The sequence below is a fragment of the Toxotes jaculatrix genome, chromosome 21 (genome assembly GCF_017976425.1).
Source record: "Toxotes jaculatrix isolate fToxJac2 chromosome 21, fToxJac2.pri, whole genome shotgun sequence".
Taxonomy (NCBI): Eukaryota; Metazoa; Chordata; class Actinopteri; family Toxotidae; genus Toxotes; species Toxotes jaculatrix.
In genome coordinates, this window is record NC_054414.1 from 9,217,324 (window position 1) to 9,237,158 (window position 19,835).

At 40.7% G+C, this 19,835-nt stretch overlaps 1 protein-coding gene across 1 annotated transcript; it reads right to left on the minus strand.

Annotated features, from left to right (window-relative positions):
* Positions 1–139: 139 nt before the first annotated feature.
* On the minus strand, positions 140–19,810 carry wdr90 (WD repeat domain 90). Its single transcript, XM_041067230.1, has 43 exons — positions 19,579–19,810; positions 19,306–19,397; positions 18,938–19,114; positions 18,109–18,247; positions 17,765–17,935; positions 17,173–17,299; positions 16,923–16,990; positions 16,367–16,479; positions 15,959–16,192; positions 15,705–15,767; positions 15,544–15,612; positions 15,307–15,417; positions 14,944–15,089; positions 14,773–14,830; positions 14,361–14,479; positions 13,643–13,804; positions 13,377–13,507; positions 13,129–13,245; positions 12,374–12,609; positions 12,078–12,214; positions 11,566–11,696; positions 11,204–11,334; positions 10,842–11,003; positions 10,406–10,534; positions 9,864–9,997; positions 9,721–9,761; positions 9,501–9,623; positions 9,186–9,350; positions 8,974–9,056; positions 8,782–8,884; positions 8,512–8,633; positions 7,228–7,384; positions 6,882–7,069; positions 6,550–6,718; positions 6,232–6,355; positions 4,915–5,086; positions 3,310–3,432; positions 2,927–3,095; positions 2,401–2,531; positions 1,583–1,726; positions 913–1,029; positions 695–779; positions 140–575 (listed from the first exon to the last, which is right to left on the minus strand). The coding sequence occupies exons 1-43, from the start codon at positions 19,589–19,591 to the stop codon at positions 418–420; spliced, it is 5,544 nt and encodes a 1,847-aa protein (XP_040923164.1). The 5' UTR covers positions 19,592–19,810; the 3' UTR covers positions 140–417.
* Positions 19,811–19,835: the final 25 nt, after the last annotated feature.

The following is a 19,835-nucleotide window of genomic DNA, read 5'->3' on the forward strand; positions in this document are numbered from 1 at the left end:
AAATATTTGAAATACCATGAAATAACTTGAAATACAGGCACAACAGAAGTTTTTTCCTCCACAGTGGAAAGAGAAAATAATAAATTAACATTGCAGACAGTAAATTTCATGCAGTTTTTTTTTATTTAAAACCCAACCTAAAATAGTTACACTTAAGAAGTAACTGGACCCTTTCAATAAAAATGGCTGTATTTTAAAACTATACCCCTGAAAGAGGACTATTAATTTCATAAACTCCAGTGTGACAAATCATACACAAAGCTTCTCCACAAACGGTAACTAAATATAATATCGGATTGATAAATTTAAAAAAAATATCTATGACAATAAAATTACATCAAGTAACAATAAAAACTAGGCACATTTGAAAGGAGATAAACCTACAAGGTTTGAGGTTCATAAATAGATCTGAGGCCCTCAGAGGCCCTGCACCTCCCACAGCAAGATCTCATTATAAGCCACAGTGAAAAGAAGCATCCCTGAGGGAGAGAAGTGACACGTCTGCAGTGAGTCACTGTGCTGCAGGAAATCCTGAAACCTGCCGCTGCTCGACTTGATCAACTTCAACACTCGCTCTGACAAGAGATCAGACACATTGTGAGACATTCATTAAACACAAGCTCCAAACTTTCATTACTCATTTCTTTACTAGAGGCCTAGGTAATACATCATAAAAAACAAGATCGGTGCTTACCTTTTGATCCCACAGCTACAAGCTGACTCTTAGAAGAGAGACTAAAGCATGTGGCCCAGTCGGGAAGGGCAATCTTTTTCATTAACTGTAGGAAAAAAAAATTATATGATATTACACACATTTGTGGACATTCTACCAGCAATATCTGTCCTATACAGGTACAGGAAAAATCTCAACACAGCGATGGAGCAGTGAAGCTGTGGGGGGAGCTACAGTACCTGTTTTTTAGTCAGGCTGTAGAAGAGCAGCTCTTTCTCTATTCCGTAGCCAGTGTAGGCCACCAGGCTAGGGTCTGCTGGGTAGAAGGCAGCCAGGCTGGGAGGTGGGCTGTCATCCTACAACACAAAGGTTTTTTTTGTGACATATAAAACAGCTAATGGTCAGAAATAGACTGAGCTTAATTTCTATATAAAGCTTTCCAGAACAGGCTGAAACAATTTACTGGAAAATGTCAAAACAACAACAAAAAAACATGCGAATACATTCAGAATAAAATAAGCTAAGGAAAAGTATTGCATATATTTCCATGACATCTTCCAGCTTATGCCCTTCAGAGGTCTTTCTCCTGAGCCTTTCGCCTGAGAATAAACTACAAAATAGATCTGAAAGAAGTACAGAAGTATATAGAACTGTAGTGAAACAGGAATCCACACTGGCTACTTAACAGTGAAGCTCTCGACTATGTCATGGCTAAAGGGTTATGGGTTAAGTATCAGCCTCGTAGTTAAATGTTTATTGTATATAAAATATGCAAATGTGTTTTTACTTCACAGAAGGGTGAGTGAGTATCCTTGAGCCTTAAATGAAAGGGATATACAGCCACACTGCACATTTGGAGCAACATTTCTAGTCATTAACTAGTACTATTACTTAAAATAAAGACTGTACCCCAAAATAGGCCGGGGCAGGAAATGTCATCCAGTCTAGCAGATCACACTTGTCCTTCAACCAATTGACAGCCCACACACTGACACGTCTGTCAGCACTTGCGGCCAACCACATCTCGTTTCCGTCCAGTCCGTAATTCTTACACTGGGGATTAGAGGATAAAACATCTTCAGAGACGCACAGATGAACAAATGTCACAAAATGTCACAAGAACCACAGGAAGAATTCCAGAGAGGGATTTCTTTTTTCTTGCATTTAAACAGCATCTCGTAAAATCCATAACCTTATATGCTGCAGCTGTGGAGAGAGCTGATGAAAGGAAATGTCAGACAGGTCTTTGTGTGAGGGGCAGGCAAAAACCTGTCAACAAGCACTTGCACTGCACATGACTAACATTATGTGATACATAAATTAAGTGCATCTGAAAAGTGAAGTGGATTTGAAAAGATGATTTCAAAACATAATGGCTGTATATCGACTGAAATGTATTTACTGCCTCTGAACAATCAGACTGGTATTGTTTTTCTATTCTGTCAAATAAGTGTTAACAGTTAACATCTGAACTGGACTCCATGTGACTTTTTCAAACTGCACACTGTTTCTGAACAGACTGATGTGTCACTTGGACCAAAAATCTACATTTGGAGTATACAGGTGATAGGTTTTGCATCTACCAGCAGAAACATGGTATTAAAGTACATTTGAGTGATTGTTACACCTATTGTGTAACAGCAGGTGACCACTCTCACTGTTTCTACTGTGCTGCCATGTTAATCTCTGATAAAGCTCCACTCCTTGGTCTCATTCACTGAGCTGACCTCTTCATTCACACACTGGATGGTTGTAATCGGTGCTCCTTTGTGGTCCCTGATGACACGGATAGTCGTTCCATTCACTGGGCTGCTGACAGCTACCAGACCATTCTTACTCCCTGAAAGGATCACATGACCTGTTGGGGGCCAAAAACAGATACACAGCCAAACTGGATGACACATAGCAGCTTTAGCATAACATAAAAGGTCACGGCCAGATCATGGGCTTGATCACGCATCTCTGAATTCAAAGGAAAATTTCTCTCCCGACAAATCAACTCTATAAGTGACAACAATAGTAACCTATAGGATCAAAACAGTTCATGGTTCATCTCTGGGAGGTGTTAAAAGCCATTATATAATCACTAAAAAGAAGCAGATGGGACAAGGAAGACTGAGGAAAAGTGTGGTGGCCCAAAAAATACAATCATAATTTATAATTTTTAATCATAAACTAACACCTGCAAAGGGAGTAGTTCAATTATTGCATTTATAGCAGATGCAAGTTTCTGGCACTGCTGTCCTCTCTCACCCTTAGCAGAGTACTGGATGGCAGTGACAGCCACGTGATGGGGATGCAGCTTCATCTCCATCTCTGAGGAGGCAAGCCGGAAGATCCTCAGGGTGCCGTCGCTGTATCCTGCAGCCACACATGCATTGTCCTTGCTGGAGGAAGGGCTCCAGCACACACAGCCACAGGCCTGACCAACAGAGAAAAGCAGTTGTTTATGCAGTTATGTCTTCAAAGGGTACAATAAACATGCCCCTGAGATTAGAGGTTTTTTTTTTTAAAGGTAATTTAACCTCAGTATTTCAACTAGATATGGAATGGAAACACCAGAACACCACCAATTAATTCAATAACTATGTGAACCAAGTTGTACAAGGCGCAGTTTCTTAAGTGTATCCCCTCACCTGGTTGAGCACCTGGAACTGCACCACCAGTTCGTTGTTGGGGACCGACCATATCCTCAAACTGCCGTCCTCGCTGCAGGTGGCGAAATGGCTCTCGTCAGAACTAAACACCACATCGTTCACCTGGACAGCAAAGAGGAGAAACACAAAGAGAATGAAGCCTGTGTGTCTGAGTGCAGTTAGAATAACGAGGAAAATCTCACTGTGCTAACCTGAAAGACATAATTACACTCGATTCTGAGAAACTAAGCCACCTAAGAAGTCACATTGGGTAACTTTTATCCCCCTCATTTACAGTTCTTTTTCTCAAAGCTTTATCTCTTGCCCCAATCAACGGTCATTGCTATTCACATTAAGAAACACTTAATTTAATAAATAATAATAAACGTCAAAATACCCAAAACCTTTAACAGGTAAATGAAAAAAAAAAAAATTGAGGAAATTGAGTTTAATGTTGACCACCTCATTCATCAATACCATTAAAAGTGACTTCGGCCACTTAAAATAAATATATTCATATTTATAAATTAATTTATAAATAGAGTTTACAAAACATTTCACATAAGGACATAAAATAAAACATGACAAAACAATTAAGGAGGATAAGCAACCAGTGCAACTGAGGAACAAAAACATAAAGATACAAACCTCAAAAATTGGGCATAATTAAAAAAAAATCTCATAATAATTCATAATATTCTTCATAATAATAATTAGCAAGTTTCAAGCAGGCTTTCCCCAGTATGGGAGCCCTGGTTGCAAAAACACGCTTATTTGATCTGAGGGGGGTCTTTGAATTTGGTAGGAAGCCAATTAAGCAGTAAAAGCCTGTGTTTTTCTGGTATTAAAGATTTCAGATAATCAAATGTTTCAGTCCCTCTAAGATCTGGAGAGCTACTTTTTTTTAATCTTGCTGAGGTAAAATTACTGGAAACTCAAAATTGCAAATTTGTTATTCAACAGGAATTAACTGTGTTGGTGGCCTTATTACCAGTTGACTGAAATGTCATAGTTAACTGTTAATTGCTTCCCTGCAGTTTGTTTACCTTCTATAATCTTTATTTTCTGTTTCAGTTTCAACTCTTGGTCCTAAACAGCTGCAAACTGCTCCCAAATATGAAAAACCCCTCTTCCCAGGGGACCGCCTCTGATGTGTGATAGACGGGCCATTAATACAGCTTCTCAGTGGAGAGGGAATGTAAATCTCTTTCATTTAAGTATGCCAGTAACCACCTTGTAGAGTGTCAGCAGGGTCTTCCGCAGTGTATTATGGTGGGGGTGGGATGCCTCACTTGAAATGAAAACCCCAGTGTCAGAGGAAATTATTACATGACAAATATCGACATTTGACTGGATTTATCAGCATAAAAACTTAAAGCTACTTTCTCAAAACGAGGAGTCGATCATAGCTGCAGCTTTTGACAGATGTGTAACAATAGGTGACACATGTAAAATTCCATGGGCAGACGAGTGTCATCAACCCATCAGGACTACACTAATATATTTTCCAAGATGTATCCAAGTTTTAAGCTTGATACTCCAGCCCCTGCTGGAGACACAAGAGACACAAGGTTATTTTTCACTTCCCAGAGCTCACACTGGTACCTTGGTCTTGTGCCCGCTGACCAGCCGGATGCTGCTGTTATCTGACCAGTTGATGTACCAGAGGGTTCCGGCTGTGGTGCCAACGATGCCCATGTCCATTGTGTTGTCAAATGCTGCACTGACCGTCGTCCCGTCCAGCATTATCTCCTGCTCCAACACCACCGTGGTTCCACTGAAGGACAGACACAGGTGACCAAAAACAATGAGCCCATTGAAATGAATGGAGATGATCACTTGAGGATGTATTCTCATTCTTCTTCTTATCTGGTTCACACAATACACATTAACAGAGCCACTCATTTGTTGCAGAATACATGACAGGGAACTTACTGCAAAGAAAAAAAATCAGGCTGAGCAGAAGACTGCATTCATCCATAACTACAAATGTGTCTTGTGAGTTGAAGGAAAGACTTCTGCCTTAAGCAGAATTATTTATTGCAATCATGATGCATCGAGGAGCAAGGTGACCAGCAATACACACATAAACAGGATCTGAAGCTGTCCTCTGAAAGGTCATATTTAAACCCAGATATCCCCACATGGTACAAGCTCACGTTCCAGACTATATATCAATAAAAGGTTATTTCTTCCTCAAACCACATCTCCCACATACATGTGTGAAGACTTTACTGGATACCTAAATCTCACATCTAACCTTACACACATAATACATCTCTTCTTCTTACTAAAGAATGAAACTGCACAACTATCTGTCCCTGAGACTCTATGAAACTACACACCTTTCCTTGGATGTTTACCTCTCCCTGCACATGCTTATCTATTCGGCCTTGGTTGTTATGGTTACTGCCAGTAGAGAAGCTGGACACAATCGGTGATGCTGAAGTACACAATGAACCAGTGCTTACAGTGAGGTGACTTTGTAGGACTAGTGGAGAACCTTTATGATTAGACACTTAATGATTAAGAGGGTACAGATTAACTGAAAGACTCAAAGGAAGAAAGTTCCTTCACACGTCTTCAATTCAGTTCAATGCTGTGGAAGTGGCTAACCTCAATGTCACGCAGCTCACAATGTAGCAAAAATGTCACTAAACTTATCCCAGTGGCATAACTGTATATTTGCTGCTAGGTAGCAGCAGGTTGTTTTTCCTTTCCAGAACAAGTCAAATCAGTTTTTAAATTGATTGCTATTACTGACAGGAAAAAAAAGCATTTTTCAGATGCAGAAATGTGTAGAAACTGAAATCAGGATTCTCAGGTTAACATGCATTTACAAACCACATGAAAAAAATTAAAGACATGAGGCTACTGTCTAGAGAAGCCACATGAAGAATTGTAAGTAAATGAGGTACAAACCTGTCTTCCACATTGCAGACCTTTTCCTGAGGCTTCATGCCCTGTATAGCTTCTACCTCCCACAGTCGCAACCAGCGGGAGTTGCTGCCTGTCAACAGACGATTCCCTCGACACAACAGCACTCCTACACAAAGAAACCACATCTATCCAATTACCATTTGTAGAAACCCAGGACCAAAATACACGTAAGCCAAATGACTCAACATTTAAGGCTATTTTACCAAGTGAAATAGAAAGCATCTCCATAATTCAATACACGCGTCTATACTGTCCTATACTATCCAAACTAGATGGTCAGAATTTTAAGTTAATTTGTACCGATCTCTCCCTCGTCAGCCTCCCAGGTCATGATGCAGCGCTGCGTGTTAACATCCCAGACGCAAACGTGTCCTCGATTGGTGGCAGTGAACAGAAAGGAGTCCATGTGGTAGCACAGAGCCGTCAGCTCCACATCACCGACCTCCACTGGTGCTTTCACGCTCTGGACCTACAAGACAGAAAGAGTCATCAATCCTAATGCACCGGGGTAAACACAGGTAGTGGTAGTGGATCAATGGATAAGTGAATGTCGAGTTGAGAGTGCTTTGTCAACTACGCTTTCTTTCCATTATTTTCTAAATGATTTGATCTGTTTTTCTGTGGTTATTTACCTTGAGGTCTACATCCAGTCCATGGGTGTGGATGAGGCAGAAGTAGACCCCTTGGCTGCCCACACAGGCCAGTTGGCTGGCTGCTGAGGGGCTGAAGGCTGCATCGTGGATCGGGCCTGAGGCACTCACACTGGACAGAAGCTGAAGCTTGCTGCTCCAAAGGGCCACCTCAGGGTCAGAGAAGTCTCCTACGGGGCGTTGGGATGAAACAGTGGACAGTAGTAGCAGATACATTTCATTGGCCATAGAGGAAACATTAGTTGTACTTTAATAATTATGTCAAGAGATGCAAAACATTAAGTTTAAATTTACAGGAAATGCACAGTCCAATAGAAATTTTACTGACCGACAGAGAGAAAGAAGCGATCGTCCCTGGAAAAAGCAAGACTCTGCACCGCCCCACTGTGGTAAGAGACGGTGTTACGACAAGTTCCATTCTGGATGTCCCAAAAGCAGATGAGGCTCTTGCTGCCATTACTGCCGCCAGACGCTGATGCCACTGTCTGGACAGAAACACAAAGCAAATTCCATAAAACACAATGCAAAGTTGATTTATACAGCTGAGATTTCTGACAGTTATCAAAATCTCTTATCTCTGTGGTAGAAGCAGCTTGATTTTAAGCTCATGGCATCTAATCCAAACAAACAAAAATTGCTATGCTCCAGTAACCACTTGAATCACATGATATCACCTAATTTTATCTTAAACATAAAGAAACAGACTGTGTCACAATTCTGAGGTCCTTGGGTGCCAAGATGAACTGTAGAGATGATGCACACACATTTGATTGAATTGTAATTTAGATGGAACTGATTTAATATTTTGATGAAGCAGTCTTGTGAATGTGCTTTGGGCATTGACAGTTCTTTGTGTTGATTTATTTGACACAGTGCTAGTGTTTTCAAAGCCCACTCCCTTCTCTAAGAGAAGACGAACTGTTGATACCCTCCCATGACAAGTGCTGAGCACAATTCAGACAGCACTGACCAACCAAGGAGTACAATCAAGTGTGAAATGGATCTCGTCTCATGTCTCACCTGGAGATGAGACGTGGCCTTCCCTTTTCTCTTGGTGAGGATGTATTTAGGGATGTTAGTTTCCCTCTGTGCCACTTGCCTAACCAAACAACTGAGGAGAGTTCATTTTACGTCTCAGGTAACGATCCCCTGCAGTGACTAGCCAGCCATCTGATTTACCTGAGCTCCTCTACTGCTGAGGTGACAAGCTGAGTCCAGTTCAGTCTATTTCAGATCTAGTAATGACCCTTGGACATGGTGATACTTCCCTGTGGTGCTAAATGTTTAATATTTATCTCTCTCTCTCTTTCTTTTCCCCAAAATACAAGCGCACACTCAGAATGTCTGAGGGTGGACTGGATTGCTTTTCCTGGAGCACAGAGAGCAGTAGTTTCTCCTTCACCTGAATGCACTGCTGTCAGCTGTCTGACTTTGGTCCAGATTTCCTGTTTAATTTTCTGTTACCTACAGTAACATCATCAGCTGCACCTGCACTGTTTAAAAGACCTCAGTAGACATGAGCTCTTTGTCATTACTGTCCCCATCAACGCCCCACATACTGTGTTTAAATTCATTACAGTATAACGGTGAAGCCTAGAACCATGAAAAGTACCTGTGCATCATTTGTAACAGCAAGACAAGAGATCTCCTCGCTGTGGCCCTGCAAGTGTCTCTGACTTCCTGTGTGAAGGTACTCCACCACCACCACACAGCCGCACGAGTACGCAAATAAACCTGCAAAAAAAATGAATCACAGGATAAGAGAAAACAGTTACCAATCAAAATAAATGTAGTTTTTGTATTACATTTTATTTTTATTTGTTTCTTATTAGTTCAGTTTTCAGAGTATGTTTTACTTTTACTTTCAGTATATTATAATAACCTTGGTCAGGGCTCCAAACCATGTTGTTACGCCCATTGCCATTGTAGCCAATCACTGCCTTGAGCTTTATGCCTTCTTCTCCTGGTTTGGGAGTCACAGCAGCCTGGATCAGAGAAAACAATGAGCCTGGACAACAAACAGACTAAATACACTCAGTGACTGCAGTTTATCATTATACAGAGTGCTCTTTACCAGATCAACAGTGGAAGTCTTGAAACGTGGGATAAAGTGCCTGTAACAATCTGGACGTACTGGCTTCTTCCCTTTCAACTCAACTAAATGACAAAACATATTTTAATTATTATATTTTTAATTATTAATTAATAAAAAAACTGAGAAGTTTCAAGTAAAACAACAGAAAGTCAGTTCTTTGTCAGTACTGAAGAATCCAGTGGAGCACTTACAACTGTCAATATGGCTGGTATTCAGGGGAGACGTGTTGACCAGCTCTGTGACTTTGAGAAAGGAGGTGGAAGGTCTGGGGCCAGGTGAAAGACCTGAGCCAGTGGCTTGGACTGGCACAGTTGGGATGGTTGGCGTGTCATCACAAAGAGACAAGGAGCCAAAAGCTGCAGGAGACAGGAAGAGACAGGAAAGAAAAAGCACTGATGTTATAGCCATCTGCAATGAATACAGTTTTACCAGCTAATCATATATTTAACAAAAGATATGATGTGCTGGTGGCGGGTAGTTTAAAACTGAAAAAGAGAACTCACTACCCTGGTCAACTTGGTCAGTCGTGCTGATGTTCAGTTGTGGAGGCGGTGAAGAAGGGAGCGGAGCTGTCTGTCGAGGCATCCCAGTGGACATCTGAACTCCACTCGCTTCTGCATCTGGTTGAACTATTAGATGAAAACACAAAATAAAGAAATAATTTCTAATTAATCCGAAAATTTGCATGAGGTACATTTTTTTCTAAAGAACTCGATGAGAATTTACCTGATTCAGGAGCTGATGTGTAGCTTACTCTGAGAGGTGACCTGTGAGTGAAGACAGAACAAGTCAGTCATTTACCAATAAAACCTACAAAGTGTAACACACACGTTACTGACAAGATTCAAACATGCAACATAGAATATTACCGGTTGTCAGTCAACGAGTGAACAGGATGTGCCAGGAAGTCCCAAAGGAATATGGCATCTCCCACTGAAACTACACCCAGTTGGTCAGGGGTGAAGCTCACCTGGCAGATGGGCTGACTATGACCTATGAACATCTGGCAAAGAAAAATACATGCCTCAGTTACGACTGACATAAAATAACCAATATTTCTACTGCTAAGTGAAACAAAGACAACACAGGCGGACAGGAACGTGAAATGACCTGACTTATGAAGGCACACTCGCAGAATACAATAAAAAATGAACATGTGCAACAGTAAAATAACTATTTTCTGATAGTGTAGAGACCAAACAATTTATCAGTGAATTGAGAAAATAATTTGCTAGTTGTATCCCTGCTGTACGTGTTTGTTTTCACAAGATGCTTAAATTGCAAATTTAAACCCTTAAAAAAAGGTGCAGAAGTTACTTTATCCAACACAACCCTGTAGAGAATTTTGTAGGTTATATTTAAGGCAGTAGTACTCATTCTAAAAGATATAAAGTATTTAATTGCTGACTACCTGTGAGTTAATATCGAACTGCATGTTATAATCCCACACTTTGACAGCGTTGTGTCCTGCGGTCAGCAGGAATCGACTGTCATCACTCACAGCCAGGGATGAGCACTGGTGTTTGTGCACCTTAGACATCTGTAAGGAGGACAGAAATCAAAACCAAACTCCCACATGTTGCTGAAAATAGGGTCAAATAATTGTGTAGGAACAACCTTCACATATCAAAACTCTTATTCTCTTGTTGCAGTCTATATTTAAGAATATACAGTACTTCTTGCTTCTTGTCATCAGGATCTCTGTCAGCTTATGTTACATATTGCTACCGACAGAACTGAGATTTTTTTTGCCCACTCTTCCTTCTCTAGTAAATACTCAATCTTGCAATCTCTGTAATTAATTTGTTGATGCAGATATTTTAGAGACATAGCATCGGTGGTGTTACCTCTCGGAGCAGACGGCCTGTCTTAGCGCCAACCCAGAGGATTTTGTTAGCAGATGTGGCAACCAGCAAGTGTTCAGTAGAGGCCGGAGCAAAGCAGACCTTCAGTGCAGAATCCAGACGGGGGCTTTCTACATCCAAGATACTGACATCTACATGGAGCAACTGGGCACAGATAGCATGGATCAAAGGGACACATAAGAACACAGTAAGATGCAAGAACCTAAAACAACATGATTTCCAAAGTTCAGATGACAATAACAAATTAATTTTACTTTACTGCACTTCAACTGAAATCTCATCTTAATTTATGTGAGCAATGAAACAAATGGCATGGTGCTGAAAGGTGACAATGTGCAAGATACCTCATCCAGAGTCCGTGCGTCAGCAATGGTGACAATGTACTCTGAGGGACCGACAAAAGCCAGACAGCGGCTGTCACTGCTCACTGTGAGAGCGTCTGGAGCGTGCTCAGACCCTCGGGTCACCATGTTATCTGTCCAATCAGGTACAGAGTGAATCTAACAACATCGATGGTAAATGTAGCTGCCTGATATGCTAACCTGTGTGTGTGATTCAAACCGGTACACATTACTAGGTAATGAAATAGCTAGCTAATACAATAATAAAAATAAATAATAAAAAACTTATTAGGAATATGATGTTTAATGAACTTAAATTAACTTAAGGTGTGTTTGTGCATGGGTTTGTTTGTGTCTATACATACGTGCAACTCTGATCACACTGTAATCTTCCTCAGAGGAGTTGTAAAGTGCAAGAGAGCCCTGGGAGTCAGCACTATACATGAACTCCCCGTCCGGAGAGAAGGCAAGACCCACCACTTCACCTCTGTGCTGCCTATAATATTTAAACGGGAAAAAACACATACAGAGAAACAACAACAACAACAACACAAAAGCAGTCATCACTCTCTTTTGAAGGACACACTCACCTTAAAATGTACCAAAAAACAAAACAAAACGACACACACAAGGCGTACATAAGATTTAGGTTTACTGCAATAAACAGATAAAAATTTCCCACATTAATTTGACAGTGAAGTCAAAGCTGTACTGGCTCTCTATATTAAATTACAATTGCAAATGCATGCTTTTAATAGCAATGCCAATTTACTATTCTAGCCACTTTATAGTGTGTTTATAACTATACACATGCAAACCTTTGGCATCCAAAGAAAAATAAGCCATCGCTGGAACATCCAACTTAGCTTAGACGTACTTGTGTTCAGCCAGCAGCTTGGCACTGGAGATGTCAAAGACTCTGATGATGCCAGAGCTGAAGCCACAAGAGAAGACCTGCTCACTGGGATGGAAGGCCACTGAACAGGGGTTGTCCTCAGACACAAAATCATACAGCTAAACACAGGAGACAACAAGATAGATGTTTAGTGCAAAAATTGTTTGAGTAAAACATCAGCCTTGCTTCAACGGCACAAAGACAACTGACAAGAAGACACTTAGAATGCCAATGTCTAGTTTCTCTAAAGTTAGATTGTGTACAAGCTAAGATTCAACCTGATGTAAGGAATCCATATTCCAAATGCGCACTGTGCCATCAGAAGAGGCTGTTGTGAGATGCCGACGGATGCCATCCACGCTGAAGCCAAGCACAGTGTCTGTATGTGACCTCATCAGAGTGTTGTAACCACGGCTGCTCACATCAAGGAAACCCAGGTTACCAGTAGAGGTGGCTGCCAGGACCTTAAGGCTGTCTGATGAAACTGATACCAGGCTCACAGGTCCCTCATGCTCTGAAAAACAATGACATGTGTCTGAGTTATTCTCCAAATAGATTGTTTGCTCTGTGTCAGGATGTGAGAGTGCACATACACATCTCATATTTGTGGATGTGAATGTCTATTCACCTTGTTTATTTTTTCTATTATTTTTAACAACCTGACTTGTGCTGGCAAAATCATGTTCCACCAAATAATGTAGCTGTTACAGCTTTATATGTTTAAAGACTTGTAAAAGGTAGAGAAGAGAAAAGGTAGAGAAACTGTTTAAGATTGTGTGGAAGCCAGCTGTTTCTGTGGGGCAGGTACTGCAAATGTTACGCATGTTACCAACGTGTGATATATACAGGGCTTACTCTGTTAATTGTGATACATGATTAAAATTACAACAAGGTGTTTTCAAACCTCCAGCTAGCAAACTGCTATCTAAACATACATGAACTTAGATTATATCACTGCCTGTGGAGTGGGAACTGGCATACACTGTGAGTTTACTGCGGGTAAATGTTGTAGGATGCCCCCGCTGTGCCCTACCAGCCTCCAGGAAGACTGCAGAAAAATCAAGAGGCCAGAGACGCAGGAAGCCATCTTCAGAGCCTGTGGCGCAGAATGATGAGGACACACTGATGCTGTTGATGGGAATGCCTGGACCTGAGACACACACACACACCTTGATGTCCCCAAAGGTTCTAAACAAAGTTTTTTTTTTCCCCTCTACCCAAATTCTGATACAAACTACTAAACAACAAACATTTTCTCTCTCCAACTGATTTCAGACCCACCTGTGTTAAAAGTCTGTTTGTCCCTGCGCTCTGCATGCTGCTGCTGTGCAGGCAATAGCCTCCTTACATTTCTAATAACAACTCTGCTGTAGTCAATCTCAAAGATATGGCCACTCCGACTGCTGGCAAATCTATGAGAAGACAGTCAAAGAGGGAAAACAGCAATCTTTTAATGAGAAGTTTTTCAGTGTAACTGAATGAGAGTCACATCTCCTTCCAATGCTAAGCAAACCCTGATGCTTTCAGTGACTGCTTTGCTCACTCACAGTGTTTGATCATCGAGATGCTCGCTGGAGGAATTTCCCTCCTCAAAGGCCACATCGGTGAAGTCCAGTGAGCTGTATTCACCCAGGTTTACTGGACAGGAGCGCAGCGTCCCATTCCGTACTCGCCACAGGCGAATATTGCCACGACCACATGACACCAACCTAAAATCGGCACACTAATATATTAATCCACAGTCTCAGAGTTCTAATTTACTGATGGCATGAGGCCTATTTCCGTTCTGCTCCTGCAGCCAGAGATCCCTCGATTCCTCCTTATGCTCCAGACGTAAAACACTAAAGTGCCCTTAAACAGCTGCTCATCCTATATTTGCATTTAAAGCTACATACTCTAGGTCTTCCTGAATTCTGAGTAATCTGCTGGAGACTTGGCTGTTTGCAGCTAACCTGAGCTAATCGGGTGGCCTTCTCCATGTGTATGTTTTGTGTAAATATTGTTAATAAATTTCCATCATATATTTGCTATATATTTCCGATATTTGCTCCAGACCTCTAACATTACATGATGAATGTGTGACGTGTGCATCATCAGCTGTCAATATTATTATATAAAATGGACCTGATGAGCCAGTGTCATTTACATTTACTCTTACCAGATCAACAGATGGAAGAACATATGCATTTAAAGGTGCCAAATAGGTAACCATGCACTGTTAATCAAATAAAACGACCAGAAATACAAACACAGAATCGATGGTACCTTGTTTCATCAAAGAAGGCAACCTTCATGGTGTGAATGTCCACATCTGTGTGTGCTTTGGCTAAGATGGTCACCTCTCCACCTTTACTAACGTTCAGAGTGTTCCACACCACCACCATCTAAGAAAGGTTGAATTAGGGCAGCAAACAGAGACAGTCAGCTCGCAGCTTTGCTGAGTCATAGTCTTTAATGGGGGGAGCAATTTATAGCGTGTCATTTGAAATTACAACTAGATGAGTCAGTCAAACTAATGATGTAAGGTGTTGCTTAGCATTTATTCATCTGGATCCAATGATACTCATGGAGCTCTCTTCAGAATCTGAGTCCAGCTAGTGCTAAATGTCTTTATATGCAAATGAGAAAATAAGCCCTGGAAATTTCATGTGGGGAAAATTACGTTCAAGTCACTTACTGTTTTATTGTGGCTGTCTTTACCAACTCCGCAGAGAACACCGCCACTGTGTGAGAAGCTTTAAAATGGAAAGAGATGAACAAAAGAGAGAACATTAGTTTTAGGCTTAAACTCCAGTGTCCATGTAAAATGACTGTGTATATGTGTACATGTGCGTATGCAGGTGGTTACCAAAGAGAGGATAATGAATGAGCGTGAATCCTGAACATGGTCAGACAATTTCCTTTGTGGTAGTTCCATACTCGAACTACAGCGTGAGTGCCAATTTGTGCTGAGGCCAACAGGGTCGTGTTGCCATTAAAAGCTAGTGCAGACACCTACAGAGAAAACACACATGGCAAGAATTTAATTTCTATAACAAAGACACTAGAAAATTACTTTTTTCTACACTGGATGCAGCTGCATTTGAAGGCCAGGAATTACATGAATCAAAGTGCCTTACTTAGTAGGCAGCTGTCAAAAGCAAGTGGGTCATCCCACACACTGGAAGAGATTCTGCTGCGGGGGTAGCACAACTCATCACAGCTCATTTACCTTATCGGTGTGGCCAATGAAGAATCTCTGCTGGTTAGAGGATATCTTCATAGAGACGATAATTGCGTGACACGGATAAACCACTGCATCACCTGATCTAGTCCACAGTGCCTACAGTGTAGTACAGTACAACTGTTAGACCTCTGTCAGTCAAATTTAATACATTTTATCCACGACCTTGAAAACCACAATGTAGTGAAGCCAGCCTCATAATTTTTTAACTCTAAATGAGCTTACATATTTAGTAGTGGCTCCTCCAAAGCCGATGATTTGATTGAGCCTGAGAATCGGGTCTGGAAGCAGCTTCTAATAAGGAGAGAAGAAAAAGCAGATGCAAAGACTTTGTAAAGAGTTCTTGAACAAATGAAGTTTCAGTCTCCACTGTCCTCATCTCTTACCCGTTGTTTGGTTTCTTTGGATGATAACAGATGGACAGGATGTGGAGCAGGACTGCAAACAAACTGAGAATATACGAGTAACAAGGTCAACAGTGCTTTTTAATGCTGCTACAAATCTATACAAAGGTCATCTTGGAGTAAAGGGACACGCATTGTACTGAGCATGACTTATAATAGAGAGATGAATGTGGTATATAATTGGTTTTCTTGCGCTGTGATGATAAATGTACAGTCTAGTCAATATGAAGCTTCACCTCTTCTTCACTTTCCTCCCCATGTTTGCTGAAGGCATCTTCAGGATGAACAAACACATGAACTCCACTCTCATCAGTATCACACGGTGTCCTGGATGTGAGCTGGTGCGGATTGAAGCATGCCAACTCCTGCTGCTGGTCATCATTATGGCAAAGCCAGCCAACCTTCTGGTGAGTGGAGACAACACCCCGCTCGGGTATGCTGGTCACCACAGGGGTTTGATTCCTAGAGAGCTGAGGAGACAGAAGGAGAAAACTGAAAAATTAGAAATAGTAGCCTCCAAGAAAACTATATTTTCAGTTCAAAGCCTTAAGCTCAACCATCTGCCACATCCACAGAAAAAAAAAAAATAAGCTGGGTGAATACACAGGGGTTTGATATAAGGTGCTACATTTTATGAGTCTTACTGATTTTGAGGTGGTGATCTGCTGGATGAGAGACACACGGTCCTGAATTGGTTTACTGAGGCTGACACAGCGGGACTCCTCTCTAATGGGGCTTCTTTGGCTGGAGACACAGCCTGTGAAAAAACAGGGGTATGAAAGGCAGTCATCTACATTAACATCCTACCATCCTATTAGGATTAGCTAGAAGTGTGTAGGTTAAAAGGAAATGTATTATAAATACATAAATAAGATGTCTGTCTTTAATAATGATTTTTAAAAGGTCTTGTGGCTCTAATTCATTTTGATGAATGAGTAATAAAAATAATGTAACATGTACAGGCAGAATGAAAGGAATTTGTCTCTGCTGCAGAGAAAAATAAAAATTTATTAGAATATCTCGCAAAAGCATGTGGGAGAAACAGATTTTTAATTTTTTTTTTTACAAGGTTTTAAGGAAAACAAACAAACAAAAAAAAAACAACAATTCAGACCTAAACAGCATAGCGCTCAAGGGCAGTACAAATCTTTAAATATTATATGATTAGAATATTGAGCAGTGTGATCTTTCATGACTTACTGGCCTCAGGCCTAGGATTGTCTTTTTGAATGGAGTCAAAAGGTAACTTTGTTCCTTCTGAGGGAAACCTGTTGGGGAAAGACAAGATAAGAGACTCCATGACAGCAAACTCTGATAAATCAGGTGACTGCATTGTATTTTGTTAAATCAATAATAATATAGATTGTTGGACTTTTCATCCAAAGTGTGGATTTTGCCTTTAAAACAATGCCGATAATGCGTTTCCTGTTCTCTGGTCGGGTAACCGTACTTGATATAATCATAGAGATCATGCCAGGAGACTCCTTTGGGCACAGGGAATGACATGTCTCTGGGGATGGGACCCGTTCCCTGAGAGGATGCAAGACCCAACAGCTTGGCTTCACTGAAGGAAACTCCTATTGAAAGAGACAAGGAGATGAGATAAATAAAGACGTCATGCACGCACTGAGAGGACACTTGACTTTATTCAAAAATCTGAGTACGCACTCAGATTGAATCTGACACTGAATGATAATTATATTTCCTACTAAAGCATCTGAAGTGCTTTCAAAAATGTTCTCAATATTCAGTGTATTTTACCATGGCAGATGTTTGGAAGGGGATCTATAAAGCTCCAATAATGAAACAATATTTTTCAAGTCCTCTTCATTTTTCTCTATATGTATCCTTCAAAGAAGAGCACTGGTACATTTTTGCATTTCTTTTATTATTCACAAACTGGTGGAAAACTACCAATGCAATTCACATGTACATATGAAGCATGCATGTACAGCATAAAATATATCTGTGACATTATCAAGAATTAAAAAAGCTATTGATTAGTATTAGTAAATTAATATTCGTAAATTAATTATTATTACCTGGATCTAGCAGCAGGTCACTGGTAAACATGTTTTTCACGGCCATGTTGGCACAAAGCTTGATGCTCTTCAGGTGACTGTAGCAGCGGTTAAGGTAGACAGAGAGGGTGAACTGCAGATCCAGCATCAGACAGGTCCAACGCACTGAAGTGGGGGCCGGACCCACCAAACCTGGCGCACATACACATAAATACATCCAGTACTGTAGCAAGACATGCAGGATTATTTACAGTATATACTGTACATTACATACATCAGTACAGTGGTTAATACAAAAACACATGCATATGAACAATGGCTCATGTCTCCATAAGTATGGCTGCATGTATGTGAATGTATTTTACCATGTCTTGCAGATTTGGCAGTGCTTTCATAGACTGAATCCTTTGCAGCTCCACACAGGAAAGGAAACTGAAGCCAGGTAGCTGTGGACTTAAACTCTTTGAACATGTTTGAAAAGGAGATACGAACCACCTGACCCTCCTACACATCACAGCAGAGAGAGAAAGGGGAATAGAAAGGATTAACAAAGTATATCTATCTATCTATCTATAAAATGTCTTCCTTTTCCTACCAATTCCAAGTATCTTCACATTCACCACATAAGTGGCAATTTATAACAGATAAAGGTTGAATATTTTACTAATAAACAAGTTGCAGGGACTTTCTTTTGATCAGCTGTAAAATGCCAACATCTGCAGTACATATCTTCCACTGCCTGAGCTTATGACATGATATAGTTTGACAGACTTGGCGGCTTAAATCTGAGCAAAATCAACTGGACATATCCACATAAAGTAGCACAAATAGTTCCAAAGAGAAGTGAAGAGAGTATGTTAAATAATTTGATGGTCTATAATGTAAGAATGTGTAGAGTACTTGCTCCCACTTCTGAATTTCAATTAGACTAAAATGCCAACACACACACAAAAAAAGCGCGCTTAAAATGTCAAAGAATTACAAAGTCAGAGCTGTGGATTAGGATCTTGATGGATTTCAAAATAAACTCCTGTCACATGAGAGGTAGTGTGTATTTATATATATATATGTGTGTGTGTATATGTATATGTATGTATGATATATAGATATATATCTTAATATGGTTAATATGACTTAATGAAGCATACACATGTGAAGGACCATTCAATAATTCAATAAAATCAGGTCCTATACCTCTGCAGCAACATCCAGGTGGACCACAAAGTATTTGCCAGGAGTGGGTCTGAAGAGAAGGTAGAAGTAGCGCCCTACCAGCCCCAGAGACTGGTTGCTGTTTTTGGGTACCAGGATGTAGCTGTTGGCCGGAACAGGACCCCTGATTCGGAACACTGAACACTTCAGTGTCTTGTCCTGGGGGGGCAAGTTTACAGTTTAGAATAAGTAAATTAACTTTAGTATGAATGCTTATAGTTAAAAGTGATACTCCACGCAAAATCTATGTTTTGAGGAACAAACTCTCACCCTGAGCAAGCTTGAAAGTTGAAGGCTAGGACTGAGACAAAAGCTGTTTATTTAGCCAAAACATAACACTGGACAGTTACCGTGTATGCTGACACATCGCCCTCCTTTGCAGACTTTTTCCAGTCTTCAACTCTGACATGTTTGAATATGTTGACATAAGGATGCTGCCAACCTGCGAAGGCAAAACAGCGTTCAGTAACACTGAGCCAGACTCCACAGTATCAAATGCATTACAACAGCATTAACTGCTGTTTCAAGTTACTGCTTCTCCCTCACTGCCTTTGCTGTTGTGTTTGATGCATCCATGACTTTACGACAACAGCTTTAATTAAAAACTTTAAGGTTCACTTTACCTTTGGAGGCCATTGATAGCGAATAACGCTAATGGGAAATCCACTTGTTGACGTCTCAGTTTTGCTGCAACTTGTTCAAACTCGAACAGACAGTATTCACAGATGTTAGCTAGCAAACAGACAGTTAAGTGGCCGAAACGCCACTCTCTTTTCCACAGTAATTAAAACAACTAAAAGTCAGCTTGTTTCACATCATTATGAGACGCGAGGGCTTTTCCAGCTCTCCCAGGTACCAAGTAAACATTAGTTTTGTTTTG

What these genes read in the sequence shown, in the direction of transcription:
- wdr90 (XM_041067230.1), bottom strand. An exon ending in AAGACAGCCACAATAAAACA is followed by an intron (nt 14,480 to 14,772) that starts GTAAGTGACTTG and finishes AACCTTTCTTAG; the next exon opens with ATGGTGGTGGTGTGGAACAC. An exon ending in CACTCGTTGACTGACAACCG is followed by an intron (nt 9,762 to 9,863) that starts GTAATATTCTAT and finishes CTTCACTCACAG; the next exon opens with GTCACCTCTCAGAGTAAGCT.